Source organism: Vanessa tameamea, chromosome 2 (genome assembly GCF_037043105.1).
Source record: "Vanessa tameamea isolate UH-Manoa-2023 chromosome 2, ilVanTame1 primary haplotype, whole genome shotgun sequence".
NCBI lineage: Eukaryota > Metazoa > Arthropoda > Insecta > Lepidoptera > Nymphalidae > Vanessa > Vanessa tameamea.
The window spans coordinates 11,178,148-11,195,000 of NC_087310.1; the positions used below are offsets into that span (position 1 = coordinate 11,178,148).

Below are 16,853 nucleotides of genomic sequence, written 5' to 3' on the forward strand. Positions count from 1 at the left end.
ATTCGTTATTCAAATTTGATCACTTCTGCTTATCAGCTTTGGCATAAACGTGCATAAGTTTTATTAAAATAAAAGTCATTTATCGAACAATGAGTGCTTTATTAACGAAATGTATGGTAAAAGAATGTCTATGGTGAGGTCAATGTATTACAACCAGAACTTATACATACATAGGTACACGAAACGATGCGCAGTAGGAACTGCAAACTGTAACTTATGGACAATTTTGATAAAAATGAGTACAGATATATTTTTTAATATGTTTATAAAATAACAAGAATTTGTTGACACGTCTTCGGCTATTTAGGCCTTAGATTAGAGGTAGGAATGACTATTAATCTCGATTTCATATGAAATTTGTACTCGACTGTACTCACAAGATCTACCGAACGAAAAACAGCCACAACTCATTACGGGGGCCGGAAAACAAGCAGACATTCTATTATAATTTTTTTTTACCAAACAGATAAAGAAAATCAAAACAACATTAACTTTTCACTGTAAGATTTTTAATTCAATGATTTTTCTGAGGTTTATTTTTTAGTTTATGAAGTGTAAAATATTAACAAGTTAAAAACACATGACAATGCATTGCGACTTTAGTAGGTATATAATATACAATTTTGTTTCGCACGAATTGAATCGAAATGGATAGTTTCGTGATACAAATTACTACCTAAATGAATTTGTATAATGATCACAGTTCATCTAAGGACATTACGATGCTTTCGAATTATACAAATCTTGTTTTTATTCAACGTGAAACAAGCTGTTCTAAAAAAACATACAAAATCTTTACTGTACTAACATTTCAAAACTATTTGTACGAGACAAACGAAGTACTTTTAAACCAAAAAAATATGCCTATGAAGATTTGTAACTAAACAATGCACAGTTTACAAAATAAAAAAAAAATACATTTTATTTAATACGTACCTAATTTTTGCTATCAAACGGATTAAATTTTAAGTCTATTGTAATTGGCTAAAGCTACCAGCCCCCATTTTAAGTGCTTCACATGCGATAGCTACTTTCTCCTCAACAACTGACAACGGTAAGCGACGTTTACTTGTTTAATAGTTAAAATATAACTAATAAATAAAGTATTACAGAAAATATTCATAAATATTATAAATACAATACAAATATCAAAATAGATACATGTAAGTACGATTTATATAATTAATTTCGACGACGACTAAATACGTATCCTCAAACATCAAACAAGGGTGAAGGCGCTTCGAGTATTTATACAAACAACTACGCGACAACATAATCTATTCCATTTGAATGATTGTCTCAAATGATTTTAAATGTACTGACCAATTATAATTTATGTATTTCAATGAAAAAATTAAAAAAATGGTTAATAGAAACTTGGCGACTCGAAAACAGAATACGAAAAAACATGTAAAATCTGTTGTAACATTTTATCAAAGTTTTAACCGTGAATGTGGTCTCGTTGAGTTAAATCGAATAATGTCTAGAATCACCAAATCGTATTAGAAAAAGATACATAACTCGATAAAAACGGTATTGATGTCTTAACCACGTACAAAATTTAATTAAATTTATGATTCACAACACAAAACATTACGGTCCCAACTGTACGATTCAACGATACAGCCAAGACGCAGACCGGCCGGAGGATGGGAAGTGCCCCACGAACGCCTCGCTCACTCACACACTCACGCAAACACTTAAACAGCTATTATCACGGTTTTTAGGAAAACGATACTACATTTAAAAATGTCGACAAAATCTACTAACCTTAAAATATAAATTACGAGATCACCCGTAAAGTTCGCGTTTCGCTTATAAAATAATGTGTCCGATATAAAAATTTCGACCGCAGTTCGGAGAAGTGGAGCTACCAAAATATAACTTTACTTTAAAACTTCGTGTTCCTACATTCGTGTGGAAAATACTCACGTTCCGTTCATGTGAGCGCTCATACCGCAACGTGCGCTATCAGGCTTCGTTGGCACTCGACGAGGACGGGGACTAGACGGGACTCGGGGGAGGAACGACTTGGACATCAGGGACGCACTTGTGGGTGATACATATACGAATATTACACACAATTTAGTTGTATATAACGATTAATATATAACGTCCGGATAATTTCAATCGAATATGAGACCGAAAAATAAATGAAATCCCCAAGGAATGTAAATTTAACTGTTTCCCCGAAAAACCCTTAATATTCCACTGCATACTTAACCCTACGCGATTGCAAAATATACTAATGTTCAATCGAACTACAAATTTTCAGATCCCCACTCGACAGGCTCCTTTCCAAAACGTCTTTCGTATTTATAAAAATAATTACAATACCTTTTTAAAATATAAAAAAAAAAAAAGATCTAAAATATTTCATGACGATCTCAATTACCGATGCTAGTATTTATTTATATTTCGACATTATTTCAAATTTTTAGAAAGGAGCCTGATATATCTGAAAAAAAAAATATATGACATAACAAGTGTTTAAAGTCAGACTTTTAGCTTTTATAAAAATAAAAGGTAACAATTTTATTTGCATATAGTAATATAATATACAACTCAATATGTATTTACATATACATAAAAATATTTTCATTTAATATACACATAAACAATACTTTATATCAATCGTACAAGTTGCCCGTCGTGAATCAACCGTCGTCATGCCAACTGTAAAAAAATATTACTTCCAGCATATTCTAATATTCTTTTCAATGTTACTTAGTTAGTTTTCTTTACATGATATCAAATAATATTGCATATATTTTCTATGTGTAGCATTTTATTGTTCTAAAACCTATTATTGATACCTTTTAGATACACAGGCCAGGGTTTTATTTTTCGAAGGGAAAAATAAATGTTAATAAAAATACAGATTATACAATTTTGATAGGAAGCAAGAGTCAACATCACAAGAATTCATTCGACGAGGGCAACTCAAACATACAAATCCATTAAATAAAATACAACGTAAAAATACTATTTGGTATATTATATAGCAGATATCTAGCCCGCGTAAAATCTATCAAAGCAGTATATCTACATCGACATCGACATCGACATATATTCGTACACATATATTAGTCAAAATAAACCAGTCACAAATCACAGTTGACATAAATTCTCGATTTTACTAAGTCTTGTAATTTGTATTTTAAAATAGTAGTTAACACATCAATTTTTATATACTTAAAAATATAATCGAAAGAAAAGCCTAGTGGAGACACGAATAAATGCTTTTAGACAAATATGTGTATAAACTTCTTTGTTAATTTCTCAGTATACATTATCCAAAAACTATTAAAATGTTCACAATTAACGTCTAAAGGGATACACTTGGTACAAATGTTAGTCAATATTTAAGATAACACAAGCGCACGAAACAATGGCAGAACAGTGATCGTCAAGAACGGTACTAAAATTAATACATACGAAGGCATATGGACATCGACTCCACTGTAAGCTATAATATACCAGCGACGACATCGCGCTCGTCACAAACGAAAGCAGACAATCATACGTACTCGATATCGAACGGTCTAACACGCGTCGATTTAATCACGAAACGACTTCGGTCCGATTCGATGTGCGATAACAACGCTAAACGTCAGCACTATGTTATTAAAATTTCACAAGTTTCCACTATGGAATATTACGGCGAACGACGGACCGTCCACGACTCTCTACGTTGCGAGAGGGACCCCGTCCGCGTCAAAATCAATTCGAAAAATAAACAAACGTACTCCGTTCCGGTCACCCTACGCCCGGCCGGCGGCGCCTAGATGCCGCACATGGCGGACAGGCGCGCACTGAGCTGCACGGGGAACTGGTCCGTGAAGCGGCGCCAGTTCTCGTCGCCCACCTGCGCCTTGAACCCGTGCAGGATCTTCGTGAACATCTCCTTCAGGTCGTCCTTGGGGTGCGACCACGACGCCACCGCGTCGCAGAAGAACATGAAGTCGGGCACCACGCCGCCCGGGTTCACCTGGATCATCTGGCAGATGCCGCGGAACGCCGAGTCCTTCTCGTCGTTGTCGCGGATGTTCCGCAGCGACGTGCACCTGCGGGAGGGGAGGGGGGTGAGCCCCGGTACTTGTCGTGAGCTTGGGCGTATCTTATCTAGTGAGCTCTGTGTTGTGATGTGGGTCGTGTGGTCGGTCGAGTGTGGTGACCGCTCGCGGGCGGTCGCGACATCCGAGGTGGGTCTCTGGACAGTGTGAGTGTCTAAGGTTTGTTATGGAGTAAGTCCTACATGATGATACATCTAGAAGGCAAATGATAATTTGAGTCCTCTCGATATAAAACGGAAGATCAACGTGTAAAAAATAATAAAGCATATTAACATAATCGTACTAAATATATATAAATATATACAGAAAATATAGTATCGGTTAAAGTGAATATAATATTAGAGAGTGTCCAGTAAAATCATAATTATATAGACATTGAATAGCATGTTCCAAACTGAAAGCAAACACAAAACAATACGAACGTGTGCTGCTGCGAACGAGTTGCAAGCTCTCGGTTAAGTTAACGTTCCTTCGAATTCGATTTGTCTCGCAGTTTGGATAAAACAAAATAAAAATATAAAATTAGCATCTCATATATATTTAGAAAGCGGATGGTGTTCAACACACATACAGTACAACACTGAAAATAAGATGATTAAACAAATACCACCCCATATATCAGTGATAGTCAAAGTGTGGCCCGAGTCACATGCCTGGTTCAACAAAAACGGGATCAACTTATCGGGTAAAACAATACAACATTAATAAGCCACGAACAAACACCATCCACGATCGAAATAATAATAATCGATAAACTTATTCGATATTAAAACGTAATAGTAAATATAAAGTAATAATAAAAAAAATTGACTACAGACCACTGGCGTACGAATTGATGTAAAACGGGTGCGACGTCGTGGGGGCACACATAACCTAGCCGACCGATAGTAATCGCTACGCCACGACAACCACGACAACCGAGAACAAAACCAAGAAAACAAATCAACAAACCATTCAAAACATAGTTAAATTACATAAGTACAGCAACATATCGGTGCTACGGATGGAAATAATATCGGAACAGTTCGGAGACGGCGGGTCTCCCCAGGCGCACTAAGGGTCTAGGCACACCCCACAAACTAAAATAAATAATGGCTCAAAATGCAATGATCGTTCATTATTCGCTATCTCTAGCTGTGTTATGTTTTGGAGCTGTTTGGTTATAATATACATATAAATATATATACAGGGACAGTTTCGACGTTTTACGATGGGACGAATTAACTCTGAATTCTATTTATTTTAAATTAATATATTAATACAGTTTAGTGGTTTAAGATACATAGACTTTTGATAGTATAATACTTCTTGCATTTAATATGTTAAAAATTAATACAAACAGAAAATCGATATATGATGAACACATTGTAACAAAAGCCGTGAAGAAGGTATAATCAGTCATGACTGCCACCAAGGATAACTTTTAAACTATTTTAGCAAATAATAAAAATCATTAACAAGTGTCAACTAAACATGAAGTCAGACCCCTCATCTCACTTACCTGTGTTTTCGAGTAACGTCTTAGGCGTGTTGGGCCTATTGATGATATCCACGAGATGACTCAGTACGAGGGGTATGTACTTCGATGTCTCCGGTCCTGGAAAATATCAAATATGATCACGTGGTTTCCTTTAACTTTTAAGTCCTATTAGTTATATGTGATATCTGCAGCGCAGTGTAAGTTTTGTTCTGATTAATAAAATATAATCAAGTTTAGTTAGAAACCATCTGTTTACCGGCATTTAAAATTTACCAGCTACTACATACAGTAACTATTAATCGCGGTCTGTATATTCCAGGATAAGACCAAGTTAGACTGTTTATTTATGCATATTTATATAAACATATATTGAGGCATAATTATGACCTCAATTCTGTAACGAAATCGGTTCGATGTTCAGATATTATTTATATTGTATTCGCAATCGATAGTAAACAATACGTGTGAAAGCATGTTTCTGTTGATATTCGTATTTTTATCTATTTCGGATAATCCTCGGAATTAACTTTTCAAACAATTCCGCTGATATAGCTATATCGGCACTTTGCTGTAGCGTCTTTTATCTCAACTACAAACTACGGACACACACATGCATCCAAAGTAAATGTGTCACCTAGTTTGATGCTGATCTCTCCGATGGCCCACGTGGCGTTGTTGCAGACTGAGATGAGCTCGGGGTTGAGGTTCATGCCGAGTATGGGCAGGAACTCCGGTATGTAGGGCAGCACGTGTTGGAAGCACGCTTTTGTCAAGTCGCCCAGTAGCGCGAACGATGATTGCCGAACCTGTATTTTTTTTTTTGTCTCATTAAAGGGTTACCTTAACCTGTGACTTTATATTCGCAATCGTTAAAGACTTTTTTATTACCTCTTCATTAGAAAAAAAAAATTAACTATCATATGTATATTAGTAAAAAAAAAAAATTATATTCAATTTTGGAATCAGAAGATTTGGAGTAAGTAACGAGCCGAGGTTTCGGGACAAACGTACCCGAAGTAAGTTTCAGGCTGACTTGCCGTGGATAATTTTGAGATAGTTAACCAAGATCGATTAATCGATTCATGACATTGGAAACATTTATCCATTCATTAGTGAGATCTCGTGTTTCTTACCAAAAAGATAAAGTAAGTCATTATGTGAGAATGATTTACCGAGATTAGATCGCCGAGGCACCTTCTACATTAAATAGACATGGAGAAAAGCATTTTCTATTAACATTAAACCTCTGAATCTGAATACTCAGGTATAACACTTTGAGATTGAGTAACGACTCGTTACGTCATCATAGATCAGAAAAATGACCCTCTACATTTATTAATACATAGTCGCCTACTACCTTTCATTAAATCTTTGATTAGACACACCATAATAGCTAATGTGTAAGATACTATAGACTCGACCACACGTTAATAGGTATCTGTGCGCCGAGATAATCCAGTGGTTAGAACAGGTGAATCTTAATTGAAGTTTTGGTGCTAGTCTAGAAGGCACCACTATATTTACATGTGGTTATTATGTGTTTATAAGTCATCCCATGCTCAGTGGTAAAGGACAACATTGTGAGGAAGCTTGCATGTGTTCGATAACAATATGTCACTTTTGTACACCTGCATTGCACCAGCATGATAAATAAACACTAAGCCTTCAGGCCATACACTGTAAGTGGCCGACGGGCTGATATCTTAAAAATTAATTAAAATCATACCTCTGGCATTGGATCCTGCATACACTGGTACAAAAGTTGCATAAGATTAGAGTTCAACACTAAATGATTGATGTGTCCGTCCAAGCCTTCCGCGAGACCGCTCAGCAAGTCCAAAGCGACTATCATAAAGTCTTTGTCTGGTGCCTCGAATTGTTCTGGACTCTGGCTGTTTGCCTGTGGATACAAAAACATTAAATTGTGAATGTTTAAAGAATTGGACAATGTTTGCAATCGCATTTAAAGCCACATAACATACGACTTAAATCTTATACTTAACGGAAAATTTAAGTTACTTGTAATTTATTGATAACAATAATTTAAAAAAAACCGCTACGTTCCTTTCGCCTTCCTTTCCTTCTCAGGTCAGGGTATTCTTTTCCGATTCGGTGTTTGTTTTTAATAGCACAATCCATAAGTTAGTGAGTGTGATTTGGATTTGATTTAATTTAATTTAAATAATTAATTAAAACTGGGAACCCAATATTAGTAAAATAAAATTAACATATGAAAAAAATTGAGTGAAAGGTTAAGAACATGTCACAACTTATACATAATCTCTAAATTAATTTGAACAAAATCAATCGCAATAATCAGTCCGTCTAGATAGAAAACGGCAGTCGCGAGTTAAAAGTCAGGAAACACCGCCGAGATCATTTGTTTATTTAATATTTTTTTATAATTACCATTCACATCATTAATCTCTGAGTATGAGATGAATTATATGAGGTGAAAGAAAACCAAATGTCAAATAATACTCTGTTACAATTAAATCTAATAATCCAAACTGGAACAGACGGAGCAAGTGTTAAACGTCGCTTTTTAGAAGGCAAGGCCTTTCCACAGAAATGCGTCATACTACGCTTTTATTTATTACATAATTGTATAAATCGTGTTCAACAGAATCAACACCAACATCAAAATAAGATGATATATGTAAGGAATTTAAAGTGTGCCCATTGTTTCAAACAAATATAATGTATAATAATAATAATATTACAAAACACTTATATACATTGACTCAGTTATTTTCTGCACTCATTGAGCTTATCATATAATATGTTCGAAATTAATCTGATATGTTTATTGAGATAATATGTATTACTCTTGAACATAATATTGTTTGAATAGAAACACTTCCTATAGGCACATATATATGGATGAAAATAAGTTATATATACTTACAATATTTTGATTTAATGTTTGTTCTATTAGTGACACACATCTCCTGAAAACTGGTTCACAATACGGTAGGAATCCTGACTGCAGAGCTGTGGCGACTGATGACAAACACTGAAAGTAATATTACATTTCAATATAATTAAATATAACAATCTTTATGTATTTAAACAGTAAAGGTAATAATAATATTGACAGATTAATAAAATAAACAATATAAGCTATGTTAGTTTTGCTGAACTAACCTCAAGTAACGGAAATAAATCTTTATCTTCATCCTTTAAGACATTCCACTTCGTTATAAGGGGCGGCATCAATAGATCAATATACTCCTGCTTGTTTAAATGGTGTCCCACTGAATCCGCTAATGTACCGATAGCGTCGTACAATATTAACAAGTTTTTGTGCTGATATCTGCCAAAAGCGTACACTAACGTCTGCAGGATGTGGCCCAAGTATGGAACGAGTTCTGTACAAGCCTCTTCTTCTAATGTGGCGAAGGCGGAACACGCGGCTTCTTGTACGCGTTTGTTGTTATCCAGGACTCGTTTTAAAAGCTGCAATTATATTATAACATTTACGATAAAGTCGCGGCTAAATATAAAATCGATATAGCGAAGGCTGTATAGACAGTAAAAATATTTAGACATTTAAAAATCTGACCTCGGTCATGACGGGTCGCAGGTAGAGGTCATGCGACTGCGACACTATCCAGTGGGAGTAGCGGGACAGAGTCCAGCACGTGATGGCGCGCACCAGCGCCTTGCTCTCGGCCAGGCAGCACACGAGGTAGGGCACCAGGTCGGGCAGGTGCGGCACCATGCCGCCCATGCAGCCGTCCGCCACCGCGCCCACCGCCAGGATGCCGCTCTCCTGCGGGACGGGCGCGCGTCAGGGGCGGCAGAGCGGGGCGCTCGGCGAGCGGCGGCGAACCTACCTTGATGACCCAGTCGTCGTGGAACAGCGTCTCCTTGAGGATGGGGAACAGCACGGGCAGCAGGTCGGCGCCGAACACGTTGGCGAGCACGTCGAGCGCGGCGGCGCTGCACTTGCGCAGGTTCCAGTCGGACAGCGAGCCGTCGTCGTCGCCGCCGCCCTCCTCCTCGTCCTCCGACTCGCCGCCGCCCGACATGTTGCTGTCGCCCGCGCCGGCTGCCCGAACCACGAACGAAACATCGCAAATAGTTACGCAAGATTTATTACTTAAATAAAAAAATACAATTTTATGTCAATACAACGAAGTATTCAATTCGCCTTTAATCATCGCAATCGAGTTGTTACCAAGTAACTATTACTAGTCATGTTAAAACTAGTATTACTCCTATCTATTTTAGATATGCATTTTAACATTATGTAATATTTATACTCCAATTAAATACAATGTAAACGGCCACACCACAAACGAGCCTTGATTACCTTGAAAGTCCAATATAACAATTTAGGTTTACCTAAATTGTTTTTATTTTACACTAACAAAAGACTGATTTATATTACTAATAATTAATTATATGAAATCAATTTTATTAATATACTTTAAATTGATTTATAAAAATCAACATTTCAGATTTATCATATATCCATTATTATCGTAGAATATTAGAATGCACAAATAAAATGTAATTTCTATGAAGGTTATCAGTAGTATATACTTGTTAGATTCATAATATATTGTACATAAATTTTAATGGCGTGCATAATATCATGTTTAATAGCTAGTCACGTTTTAACCGTATTATATACCGTAGCTTAGATATCGTACAAAATGTTATTATTACATTTGGTCTTAGTTAATCCCATCACCTAAAGCCCATAAAATTGGCACTTTATTATAATTAGTTACTATTATTTAAACAAGGTACGCACCACAAGCATGGGATGCTAAAATATTATGTTATTTCTAATAAAACAGGCTCACTCACTATCAAACCAATGCACATCAATAAAAAGTATTAATGTTTTATTTTATCAACCAAAAGCATACCGATACTTTTGTTTCATATTGCTATAAGATCAGTATTTCCAAAATAATTAAGAATTTAATTGTAATTGAAGTAACTTTCATTGTATATCAAAAATAGAAGTAGAAAATATATACGGCTATAGGGCTAGGAACTAGTAGTTAAGAAGTATTTTGAAAATTTGACAGTCTGTGTCTCACCGTTATGCTTGATGGTGTGAGAGCGCGGCTTGTGGAAGCGCGGCCGGATGTCGGACTCGCGATCGGGCTCCGCGTCGTCGGCGTCGTCGTCGCGGTCTCCGCGCAGCAGGATGACGTCCATCACCGAGTAGCGCATGCCGCGCACCAGCACCGGCAGTAGCGCGGGCAGGCGCGGGCCCAGCACCTGCACGTCACCATGACACTTATCACGGAGCTCACAAACAGCTCCCAAGAAAGGAACCCTCCTTTTGAATCAAACGGATGTAGTCCATTTTCTTCTTACGAATTATCTTTTCTGTGGTAGTATTATTATGATTATAGCCACTGCCGGTGAGTCCTAATACCAATTTACTGGTCATATATTTATCCCAGTTGCTACATACATATTTTAACTGTAAGCCGAGGTTGCCAATAGATGAGTCAAAAATCAATCTTAATATTAAGATTAAAATGAGAACAAGATTAAAACAAATATATACTAAATCAATATTTTTCAACAAAAGCTATAATTTTTTAAAATATATCTCATTCAAGTAATAAAGATTTAAAGATATAAAGCTACTTAGAATCTCAGTAGTTTCTCTTACCCAAAAACTTAATTACAAAGGTATGTTAATTAAATACAATTTTGTTTTTTATCCAGCCTGAAAGTCAATAAATACTCACTCTACACTTTTTATCATTTACATAATCTTTCATGAACAAATAATGAATATTCCACAAATAAACATTATTTATTCATGAAAATATTATATAAATATAGATTTTCTGCTTAACTTTATCATAGGAATGAACATCTTGCCCTAGATTGCTTAACTTTATCATAGGAATGAACATCTTGCCACAGATAGTCTTTATTGACTTTGCAGTCGGAAACTTGGTATTAAGAGCTTATATTAACTTTTACACTGATTCTATCAAAGTAATATTAAAGTGAATATGCATAATATTTTAGATTTAAATGTTTTTTTTTTCACCAAAAACAAATTCTAAATGTAATACATTAAATATTTTAACAAACCTCTCTGCAAACATTCTGTTCGGCTAATGATAACCAAAATTCACATGCTTCTAAAGCTACACCCTCTTCAGCATCTTGTGTACGCATTAACATGTACTGTTGAAAAAAGAAAATCATATATAGTAAATTTAGTGAATTTTTTTAAATTTTTTTATTACAAATTTAATATTACTACAATTTTTTAAATGAAAATTCAATATTAGACAATGAATATTATGTCATAATTACCTCGATAATGTTAGGTAAGTATGGTATGAGTCGATCTAATCGAACTTCTAGGAGTAACACTAAAGCATGACAAACATTTTTTCTGACATCGGGATCTTCATCTGCTGCCAAGTGAAATAAGTTCTGCAAAAGATATATATAAAGAATACACTTTGTTAAGTTTAATTTCTATGGACATTTTCTTAATGGAAAACAAAAAATCTTACCTCTATAAAGGAATCAATGTGTAGCATCAATGCTTGTGTTCTTCCCATAATAAAATAATTGACACAGGCAATAGCATGACATCTTATTTTAGGTGACGAGTGACGGAAAAACTGTAAGAATTTAGGTATCAAAACATTTAAGGGTCTATTTAAGGCATCACTGTCCAGTAGTTCTGCTGTGTCTTCACATATTTTCTGTAGAGCCCCAAATGCTCCCTAAAACATGAAACATGACAAAATTATCATAACAAACCAATTTCATAACAAGCATAACATATATTATATAGCAAAATGTATTTTTAAAATTTGTAATTATAAGTTCAAGGCATTTACATACCTCACAAACATTGTAATCCTGTGAATCAAGCATCTGACATAATGCTGGCAGTAGTTCTGGCCATGATGTGAGTTCTCCCTTGCTAGCTATAGTTGTTATAATTATACCTACAGTAGCCCGAATCAGTGGGGAAGGATCTCCAACCGCTGATAAGCATTCTCGCTTAATAAACTCAGCTACTTCAGGTAAAAAGCTGTTATAACGCGCTTTTACGTTATTCTTCAATATTAAACCACTTAAAGATCTTGTTGGTTCTGCTTCAGTGACCAAATTTGTCAATACAAAAATTAAATAGTTGTTGAAGTCGGGATATTTATTTAATTCTTCCAATTTCTGAGATTACATTGTTATGGAAATCAAAATCTGTCAATGACTGTCATGTCGGAAAAATCGATTTCATTACGACCGTGAAGATAACAGAGCTGCCGCTAAACAACCACTACATATAATAACCAAACTTAAGCTACCCTTTAATTTTACAATAATTGAAATAAAATCAATAATGAAGCGGTTATAATATACAAAAAAACATCCACGCCGATATATGCAATAGCTTGAAATTCTTAAAAAGGATACTTGTTGAACTGCTCTTTGAGTAGCAGTGTCTGGTGATTGAGACTCCTTAAGAAGTGTAAGTATTTGTCTTAGTCCTTCTTCTTCAGGTTTCCACTCCATTTTCATAATAATTTTACGAAAACGGTTGTATTTTACTCAGTCCTGTAGAAATCAACCATGCCAAAATTTGACGATTTAGAGTTGCCAGATGTTAAAAAAATTTAGCGATGGTAGGCAAAAAGGATACAAACTATTGTATTGGTACTTTTTTAATTCAAAAAACCTAATTTAGGGCAAAATGAAATTATTATACATTTCCAAAAAAATATATATTTTTCTTAATTACCAATCACAGGATTGATAGGTAATATTGTAGAATTCAGTTTTTTTAAATAATTCAGGTTACGATTTAGCATTACTTCTTTTTCGAACTTGTTGAAGTTTGGGGTTTGTCGGTAGTATAATGGCTAATAGTTATAAGTAGTAGTAGTAGTAGTAGTAGTAGTAACTGATATGTATATAGTAGTGTTCAACCAGCGTATTGTTTTGTATAAGCATAATTAATAAAGTTAATCGTGATTAGTTAAAACTAATGTTGCCGTGAATATAGATCGGTCTGAATAAATCCACAGAAACATATATTTTTTATTTATTTATTTTTATTGTTATTTTCGGGTAACATACAACATAGTATAACACACAAAGATTTGATATCAAAATAAGTCTAAATATTTATATATATCATTATTTTCTAGTTGCAATTATATTTATTTAAATTTTTGATTTTAATATGATTTCATTATTATATAAGTAGCTTTTATTTAAATATAATTTTACAGTTCCTAACTCAATATTGCTAACCACAAACAAAATATACATTTTATAACGATGAACATATTTATAGCATTTATCTTAAAAATTTCTTTAACACGTGATTCCTGGATTTTTTATCAAAAAATTTAGATTTAAAATGCAGTAAATTTATAGCCTCTACGCTACAATACCAATGCCTAATCATATAGGAAAAAAAAAGAAATATGTTGAACAATTAATTGTCAATGTCAAATAGTAAAAACTTCAAGTTCCAATATTTATTTTAAAACTTATTTTGTTGAATAAGTTATTCTTACAAACTTACTCTAGACAATTGTAAAAATCATATTTCATAATGCCTAAAATTAAAGCTGAGAAAAAATCAAGAATTCACAATGAAGTTGCTAAGCAAGGTAAAAATGGTTATAAAGATGAGGTTAGACGAGCATGAAACAAACCTTATTTTTTTATTTAAAAACAAAGTTTATGTCATACATTCTCCAATACCAAAACTGTTTGAAATTTTAAATAACTATATCATGAAATTGATGAAAATCATGTGCAATAGTTAGCATAAATTATAGCAATAGTATCAATATAAATTTTACTTGAAATCTATAACATACAACTAGTGCTAAATACTAACATTAGTTAGTTGAATATGTCAGTTAAGAGAATTTTCCACAATGTCTATCATTTATGTAAATATTTTGTGTGATGTCTGCTATAAATATTTCCAGAATAATTAGTATATATGTAGGCGAAACTAAATCCCACTATAATCTCTTTTGCAGGAATTCAATTTAACAAAGATTTTGGGCAGCATATATTAAAGAACCCTCTTATTATTACTTCTATGTTGGACAAAGCAGGTCTGAGACCCACAGATGTTGCACTTGAAATTGGTCCAGGTACTGGTAATATGACAATGAAAATGCTTGATCGAGTCAAAAAAGTAGTTGCCTGTGAAATTGATACAAGGTACTTTCATAAATTTTATAAAAAGTTAATGTTTGTTAATTTTTCAGATATTACCTTCAACACTAATCCTATTATTGTTTAACAATGTTTAAAGATCCAATTTTTATTTCTCAGGTTGGTTGCAGAACTTCAAAAGCGTGTTCAAGGTACACCATATCAAGCCAAACTACAGATTCTAGTTGGTGATGTCTTAAAAACAGAATTACCATTTTTTGACATATGTGTTGCAAATATACCTTATCAAATAAGTTCACCATTAGTGTTTAAACTGCTCCTTCACAGACCATTCTTTCGATGTGCAGTTTTAATGTTTCAACAAGAATTTGCACAGAGATTAGTTGCAAAACCTGGTGATAAATTGTATTGCAGGTTGTCAATCAACACCCAACTCTTGGCCAGGGTTGATATGTTAATGAAGGTACATATAATACATTCTTGGATTAAACAATTTTATGATAACTTATAACATGGTAATATGACTAGTTCATGTTATCATTATTATTTTATTATTATGAATGTGTATTGTATGTATATTATTTAATATTCTTAAAACATATTTATTTTACAGGTGGGTAAAAATAACTTCAGGCCACCACCAAAAGTTGAATCAAGTGTAGTTAGAATAGAACCAAGAAATCCACCTCCACCAATAAACTTTGTAGAATGGGATGGTCTGACAAGGATAGCATTTGTTCGAAAAAACAAAACTTTGGCAGCTGCATTCAAACACAATACAACAATGGCTGTACTTGATAAAAATTATAGAGTACATTGTTCTTTACACAACAAGGTGAATAAGCAATTCCACATAAATATATATAATAAGAACTTTTATTAAAAATGAAACGTTACAGTAGCCTGCACTAAAAGTTCCAACTTAACGGTCAAACACCTATTTATAACATTGTTCAGCATTTAGTTAGATTAAATCAATTTCATTAATTATAAAACAAACTCTATTAACAACATAACAAAGCCACTTGTTTTTAATAGAGTTTAATTAAAGTAACTAACTTATGTACTATTTGTTCCTACACAAATCGGTCCTTTTACTACAAATCCTAAATATTTGTTTTTAGGAAATACCAGAAGATTTTGATATGAAAGAAAAAGTGCAAAACATATTAACAGCAGCTGAGGCTGATCAAATGCGAGCAAGGACAATGGATGTAGATGATTTCATGAAATTGTTACATGCTTTTAATTCAGAAGGAATACACTTTGCTTAATAACAGTTTTTTTATTTTCAGACATGGCATATTATTTAGACAACGCAAATTCTATTGTACATTTCCCAATAAACTACTAAAATCTATTTGAAATTACTTTGAATCAAAAATAAGAGAATTGCTGTAACCTCTATCAGCAAAATCGGAATCTTTAGTACGTTGAGATTTATAAGGAAACCCAGGTTGCCCAGGCAAAACCATTGGTTTAGTCCTGGTTACCCTCCAACCTCCCTTTTTAGTCCAATCCTGAAAATTTTAAATGATTTATATAAATATTAGGTATTTTTATAAAAAATATTTTTACATACTCTTCTATATATACTCACATTTCCACTGTATTTAAAGTAATAATGTATGGCCAAAACCCCAACAGCTGCTAGACCAAGTTTCCCGGTGATGTATCTATAATCTGCTGCACGCTGCACTCCCTAAAATTACAGAGGTTGTTTATATATTTTATCAATATTATATTATTATAATTTTACATTAAATTTAAGATAAGTAAATAAAGAAGATGCAGATCTTTTGATTATAATGATAAAGTAACAATCCAATCCTTCCTAAGTTCAGACACCATCAATCAAAATATGATTTTTTAATTGAAATTTAATTTATTACAACTTCCTTATAATATTGTGTGATTGTCAAAGCTTAGCCATCATCTATGGTATCTTAACAATGTAATAATATATTAATTATAATATGAAGTTAAGTGTACTAAAGAAATAATTATGATATCATCAAAATAATATAACCTTAAGCTATTTACAATATTATGTTAGGTTAGTTTTGTTATGTAATCTTACCAGCATAGGTGTCAGTTTATTAAATAATACATCTAAAGGTTTTCGATAAAAGCGGCGTATC

The 16,853-nt window shown here is 33.7% G+C and overlaps 3 protein-coding genes across 5 annotated transcripts in view; 1 reads left to right on the plus strand and 2 right to left on the minus strand.

Moving 5' to 3' along the window:
* Positions 1-78: 78 nt before the first annotated feature.
* LOC113402022 (transportin-1) lies at positions 79-13,179 on the minus strand. Of its 2 annotated transcripts, XM_026642134.2 has the most exons (15): positions 12,985-13,179; positions 12,409-12,741; positions 12,072-12,287; positions 11,866-11,988; positions 11,638-11,733; positions 10,617-10,800; positions 9,396-9,610; positions 9,122-9,331; positions 8,704-9,015; positions 8,465-8,572; positions 7,283-7,456; positions 6,191-6,362; positions 5,578-5,673; positions 4,895-4,970; positions 79-4,067 (listed from the first exon to the last, which is right to left on the minus strand). In XM_026642134.2, exons 1-15 carry the CDS (start codon positions 13,087-13,089, stop codon positions 3,785-3,787), a joined length of 2,703 nt encoding a protein of 900 aa, XP_026497919.1. In that variant the 5' UTR covers positions 13,090-13,179; the 3' UTR covers positions 79-3,784. The 2 variants fall into 2 exon arrangements, with proteins under 2 accessions (XP_026497919.1, XP_064073062.1); XM_064216992.1 differs by lacking the exon at positions 4,895-4,970.
* An 852-nt stretch (positions 13,180-14,031) lies between these two features.
* On the plus strand, positions 14,032-15,989 carry LOC113402028 (probable dimethyladenosine transferase). Of its 2 annotated transcripts, none has more exons than XM_026642143.2 (5): positions 14,032-14,189; positions 14,571-14,757; positions 14,872-15,175; positions 15,326-15,547; positions 15,837-15,989. In XM_026642143.2, the coding sequence occupies exons 1-5, from the start codon at positions 14,132-14,134 to the stop codon at positions 15,984-15,986; spliced, it is 921 nt and encodes a 306-aa protein (XP_026497928.1). In that variant the 5' UTR covers positions 14,032-14,131; the 3' UTR covers positions 15,987-15,989. The 2 variants fall into 2 exon arrangements, with proteins under 2 accessions (XP_026497928.1, XP_064072390.1); XM_064216320.1 differs by having other exon boundaries at positions 14,116-14,212.
* LOC113402030 (uncharacterized) overlaps positions 15,935-16,853 on the minus strand; it is a 1,180-nt gene continuing 261 nt past the window's right edge. The window contains exons 1-3 of the mRNA XM_026642145.2: positions 16,793-16,853; positions 16,313-16,414; positions 15,935-16,232 (exon numbers count right to left, since the gene is read on the minus strand). The exon at positions 16,793-16,853 is cut by the window's right edge and continues 261 nt beyond it. Of these exons, the coding sequence (XP_026497930.2) occupies positions 16,080-16,232; positions 16,313-16,414; positions 16,793-16,853 (316 nt within the window). The 3' untranslated portion in view covers positions 15,935-16,079. The remainder of the gene's footprint in view (positions 16,233-16,312; positions 16,415-16,792) is intronic.